The 6,346-nt window shown below is 36.4% G+C and overlaps 1 protein-coding gene across 1 annotated transcript; it reads left to right on the top strand.

Annotated features, from left to right (window-relative positions):
* Window positions 1–819: 819 nt before the first annotated feature.
* On the top strand, window positions 820–1,785 carry LOC121134866 (olfactory receptor 10A5-like). The gene has a single exon (XM_040733372.1). It carries the CDS (start codon window positions 820–822, stop codon window positions 1,783–1,785), a length of 966 nt encoding a protein of 321 aa, XP_040589306.1.
* The last annotated feature ends 4,561 nt before the right edge of the window (window positions 1,786–6,346 follow it).

Genomic DNA, 6,346 nt, shown 5'->3' with positions numbered 1-6,346 from the left:
TGACTCTGGTAGACTGAAGATGAAGATTCAAGGATTATCACCCATTAACTGAGCAAGTAAGAAAGAATTACAGTTTTGTGAGTTGAGGTAGTCTGCAGTTCCTACAATGAAGGTGTTGCATTAATCTGACACACTAAAATAGTCTTTAGGAATGCCTTCCTCCTTTTCGTCCCATGAATCAAAACAAAATCTAATAAACTGTGTATTTTTTAAAATATTTTATGTATTTATTGTGTATACAGCCTTCTGCCTGCAAGCCAGCAGAGGACACCAGATCTCATTCAAGGTGGTTGTGAGCCACCATGTGGTTGCCAGGAATTGAACTCAGGACCTCTGGAAGAACAGTCAGTGCTCTTAACCGCTGAGCCATCACTCCAGCCCTAAACTTGTGTATTTTGTCAAGGTGTTCTGGAGGCATAGTCCCTGAGGCACTCATAAAAGTATCTATTCACTTTGTTAGTAGATGAAGATTGAAACAATAACATAATTAATTAGTGGTATTTAATATGAAAAATAAATTGAATTTTTGCACTATTTTTTCATTTTGCTTCAGGATGCCTTCCATTCAGCCTGGTTACTAAAGGAAGCATGGAACTGCATAAAATGTTCAGTTTGTTTTATAAAATAAATTATTTTTTAAAAACATAATTTTGATGTTTGATCTATACCTTTTTCTTTGTTTTTAAGCATCACAAAGTCCATTTTCTTTCAACAGATCTGATTCTAGCTCTTTCCCTGACAATTATCAGGAGTCTGAAAAAATTCCAGAATCTGATTTGTACAATCAAGAATCTATGTCCATGATCACACAGGATATTTATGTTCATGTCCATGGCTGCAGGAAACTGGTCAAGAGTAACTGAGTTTGTCCTCATGAGCTTCTCTTCTCTGCCTACTGAAATACAGACCTTGCTCTTCCTGGCATTTCTAGCCATCTACCTTGTCACTCTACTAGGAAACAGCCTCATCATTCTGGTGACCTTGGCTGATCCTATGCTGCAAAGCCCAATGTACTTCTTCCTCAGGAACTTGTCCATCTTAGAGATTGGTTTTAACCTGGTCATTGTGCCCAAAATGTTGGGGACTCTTATTGCTCAAGACACAAGCATCTCCTTCCTTGGCTGTGCCATTCAGATGTATTTCTTCTTCTTTTTTGGAGTGGCTGAATGCTTCCTCCTGGCCACCATGGCATATGACCGCTATGTAGCCATCTGCAGTCCCTTGCATTACCCAGTCATCATGAACCAAGGGACAAGGGCCAAACTGGCTGCTGCCTCCTGGTTTCCAGGATTCCCTGTGGCCACTGTGCAGACCACATGGCTCTTCAGTTTTCCATTCTGTGCCACCAACAAGGTGAACCACTTCTTCTGTGACAGCCCACCTGTGCTGAGACTGGTCTGTGCAGACACGGCACAGTTTGAGGTCTATGCCATTGTAGGCACCATTCTGGTCGTCATGATACCCTGCCTGCTGATCCTATGTTCCTACACTCGCATTGCTGCTTCCATTCTCAAGATTCCATCAGCTAAAGGGAAGCACAAAGCCTTCTCCACCTGCTCCTCACATCTCCTTGTTGTCTCTCTTTTCTATGTGTCTTCAAGCCTCACTTACTTTAGGCCTAAATCAAACAATTCCCCTGAAAGTAAGAAATTGTTGTCATTGTCCTACACTGTTGTGACTCCCATGTTGAACCCCATCATCTATAGCCTGAGAAATAATGAGGTGAAGAGTGCTCTCAGTCGGACCTTCCACAAGGCCCTGGCCTTTAGAAACCATATCACGTAAACATCCTCTCTCCTCTTTAAATGTCCACTGGAGTGACACCCACTTGTTAAATGGCTGTTAGGAAGCTCAGTAGAGACCAAAAAGAGAGGTCACTGAGATCCATCTGTACTCCTCTGCCTTCCCATTGTGTGACCATTGTTTTCTCATCAGTGTAATTTGTATTTTTGGTACTCTGTGGCCAGTTTGTTCAAGGTATTTATTTTATGAATAGGCATGAAAGTGACATACATTATGAACTGTGTGGAGGTCCTTCTAATGTGCACTTGGGATCATATAGAAAAAAATACATTAAAAACATCAAAAGTCATCCTGCCCCTTTATTTGGCTTTAAACAAATCTGATTCCAGGTGTGAAGAAACATCCCTATTTTTCTATTGTATGATTCTTTTGTTCTTTCCTTTTATTTCAATTTCCACTTAGGTAGGCAGTTTGGGACCTCAAACAGATGAAGGTCAACTACTAATTCACAAGTATATTTACATAGCCTCAATAGTTTCATTGACTTTTTCCTCAGGCTATTTTGGCTAGGTGGAATTAGCCTAGTCTATAGTTCTCCCAACTCCATTTTCAGGCTCTAAACCTCAGTTTAAAAAAGCTGAAAAATTTCACATCCTATCTACTATGATACTGTCATCTTCAAGGCTTTCCATGGCTCTTTACAGACTCCAGTACAGATCCTTCGAAGAACACTATTGTATTGAGTTTAGTGACTTTGAATCTCAAAGTTATGTGCAATATTAGCATGAAAAGACAAAAGTTCATCACAAATGAATAAGTTAATCAATACTGAGGAGTTCAAATAAAGTCACTGATAAGAGCAAATTAATGTTATGGCTGAGTAAAGTAAAACCAAAAGACATTTAAACAAATATAACCGGGATACAGTTATAAAACCCAAGTGCTTGAATATTACTTTTGCTTTTTTCAGCACCAAATAATATGTAGAATTATTTAGTTCGTAGTCATGGTAAAGCAATATTTTATAACAGTGGAGTGTAAGAGAAGTGAGTGGGCAAGAGTATTCTTGAGAAAAACAAAAAGAGCATACATAAATGATGCACACTTCAACCACTTTAGGAAAAATGCAGCTATATTTATAAAAATTCAAAAGCAAAGTGCTTCCCACGATACCATGTTGATCAGACTTCATTTAGAGAATCCTGCACTTAAGACACACATGGATAAACTAGGAAGTTTATACAAAGATAATCATACCCCATACACACTTTAAGACTATAAGCATTCAAGTGAAGGAGCAATGTTTGTAAAAGATAATGTACATGAAACATTCACATAAACTAGTCAAGCTCATTCATGTTACTAGAAGCCAGAAGGGTACTACACCGTCAGAGTGAACACAGCCTGAAATCTGTCACAATGTGCTATAAGTCAATATACTGTGGAGTGAAACAGTTATTTGAACACACTAGGAAGTATATGTTCAAGTACAGAGACCGCAAAACACCATACTAGACAAGAAAGAAACCAAAATAGAATACTTTGTTCTAATTAAAAGTTAGATTCACCTATTTTACTCAGTAGAATATTGTATGCACATATATGCTGACATATAAAATGGCTCCAACTCAGTGTATCACCTCGTTGGCATAAGCACTGCTGTCCCAGGATCTAACACCAATTTGCCATCGCGTCCTCTCTTTCTCCAGGATAAATGCATATAATATGCACACAATTCTACCCACCATTACTTCCTTCTTTTCCTCGAATGTTCATTAACTACCTCATCCTTATTTATACTAATGCTGCACAATTACTTTAATACTTATTAGTCTTAATTTTTGAATGCTAACGTAAAGGTTAGTAATGAGATCACTTATGTTATGTAGTGCAAAAAAACACTTACAATTTAGAAAAAAAGGTGAGCTGTTAAAAGAAAACAACTCAATATTTTTATTACACAGGACAAACAATGATCACATTCTCCTACACGTAACTTAGTAATCTTTGCTGATTGTGGCCTTATCAAATGTGATTTTTATTTTTTTGTATGTGTGCAAATTTTATTTCACATTTTGTTACTTAATATCATTGATAGAGTTCCACAATTTGGATATGCAGCAAGCTATTTTTTTACATTAAAAGTTTTCTCATCTAAAAATGGAAATAACTATGATGATTTGTACCCATAATTGCAACATTTATGTTAAGTAATCAATATGAAAAAAGGTCTAACCCTAAGCATAAAGTGTTTTTCATCCTTCTGTAATTACACATAAGAATAGGAAAATCTATTGTTTACAAAATATAAAGTACATTAATATCTATAATTCATTAAGTCATACAGTTCCTTATTTCTGTAATTCAATTGGATTATTTAGCATATAATTATCAAATCTTTACCAAATGATATATTTATCAAATATAAACAGTAATGAGGTAAGCATATTGCAGTTTGACTTTTTTTTTCTTTTTTTTTTTCTGGTTTTTCGAGACAGGGTTTCTCTGTATTGTCTTGGAGGCTAGCCTGGAACTAGCTCTGTAGACCAGGCTGGTCTTGAACTCACAGAAATCCACCTGCCTCTGCCTCCCGAGTGCTGGGATTAAAGGCATGTGTCACCACTGCAGTTTGACTTTTTATTAAGGCAAAATTTCATATAGAATTAATGTGCCAAAATAAATGAAGAATCATATTTTAATTGTTTTTCTTGTGCATACACTTATAAAGCAAGCACTGTATTTATCAGTATTTCCCAGGATAAACATGCACAATTAATGCTTGATAAAGTGATTAATTTCATGAAATAGACATAATCAATTAAATGCATATCCACCTAATATGAAAGCCTCATGATATGAAGGAAAATAGATAGAACTGAAATGAAAAAATTCTTAAATATAATGGAATAACTTCTTAAGTCATTTCTCAAAAATCATTAAGCAGAAAGATAAAATAGCAAGCTTATAAAACGTCTTGAGCAAGAAAACATAAACTTGCCCAAAATAGCATTAAGAGAAGACACCAGGAGCTAGAGAGATGGCTCAGCTATTAAAGGTGCTTGCTGCTCTTGCAGAGTTCAAGAATTCAGTCCCCAACGCTGCAGGAAACTGCTCACAACTTTACAGAATTCCAGCTACAGGCCCACACCAATAATCTCTTCTCACATCCACAGTCACTTGCACCCATGTGCAGCCAAGACTAAGACACTTCAGGCTTTTAAAAAATATTTCTAAGTAACTTAACAATATTTACTTATTACTATACAGACAAAATAAAAATTGATCACCTATAACCTCAAGGGAATCTTCAAAACCTGTTAAAGAACTTGAAATTTACACAGTCATGTTTCTCTAAGCCTTGTAAATAATAAGGAAAACTGTTAAGGTAATTGTCATGAATGTGGTTTTTTTAGATGATTCTGGAAGTTATGGCTGACTCTCTGGTATTTAAATGAATGGCACCACACCTTTCGAATTAGAAGTCCATTCATTGGAAAAAAGGTGAAGCATGGAGGGAGAGAAAAATCAGAGAATTTAGTTTCCTAATTACGAGGGTTCCATATTGTGGATATGCATATCCAGCACCTACCTAATTTAACAAAATAGGTGCAGCGGCATGGCTAGAACAGGAGAACAGTTGGGAAGCATTTAGTTGGATAACAAATGATCCCTACTCCACTGCACCCGGGAAGTGTGAACTTCACTTTCTATTATTTGTCAGGAGTAGACAGAATGCTATTGAGCAGAAATGTGTGCAGCACTGAAAATACTGACAAGTAGTGACCAGACGTTGTGACTCTCAGAACAGCAAAGGGACAAACTGTCAAAGCCACCCAGTTTTGCCTTTCTAGTGTCAAAATAGCCATAGAACACAAACACATGAGTGTGACTCTAATCTAATAAGCCTTCTTTCTTTGTGCTGACATTCAGATTCGCATAATTTCCCATTAATAATATCGTTTTTATGGTCCTCACCATATATATATATATATATATATATATATATATATATATATATATATATAGGGGTGGCTGTCAATAATAACTGAAAAGAAATACCTAAATGCTCAGAGTCAGGAAGTATAGTAAGTCACAAACCAGCTAACAGAAAAGAAACATACCAAAATATAAAATATTAAAAAAAAAAGTCAAGCAACAGTCAGAAAGGACACACACTATCCATACTATACAGATGAGGTAGAAAAGCTAGCAATGTGTTTCTTAGCAAAAGAAGATAAACGAGATAATGGAATGGATTAGGGTTGTAAACACACTCACTCGCGTTACAAATGACATGTAGGTTGTTTGATGAGAAATTTATTTTTCTGTTAAAGAAAACGTTAAATATGTGTGTACTAGTTAACAATTATAATGCATTGACTTATAATTTCAATCTGCTGTGATTTCAACTGCAGCGAGTAAAGTGAAAAATCGTTTTTTGCTATTACAGCAAAATGAGTCGCGAGACCTGCATTCTGCATGCATGCGGCATACACACCCTACTATTTTCTCAGGCCATCCCCTCCCTTTCCCTTCCCTCCTCTAATATTCTCCTTTCCACTTTCCTTCCACTAGGTGGCTCTGTTGATATTTTTCTTTCTGT

Source organism: Mesocricetus auratus, unplaced genomic scaffold (genome assembly GCF_017639785.1).
Source record: "Mesocricetus auratus isolate SY011 unplaced genomic scaffold, BCM_Maur_2.0 Super-Scaffold_4256, whole genome shotgun sequence".
Classification (NCBI taxonomy): Eukaryota; Metazoa; Chordata; class Mammalia; order Rodentia; family Cricetidae; genus Mesocricetus; species Mesocricetus auratus.
This window is presented reverse-complemented; position numbering and strand designations above follow the sequence as displayed.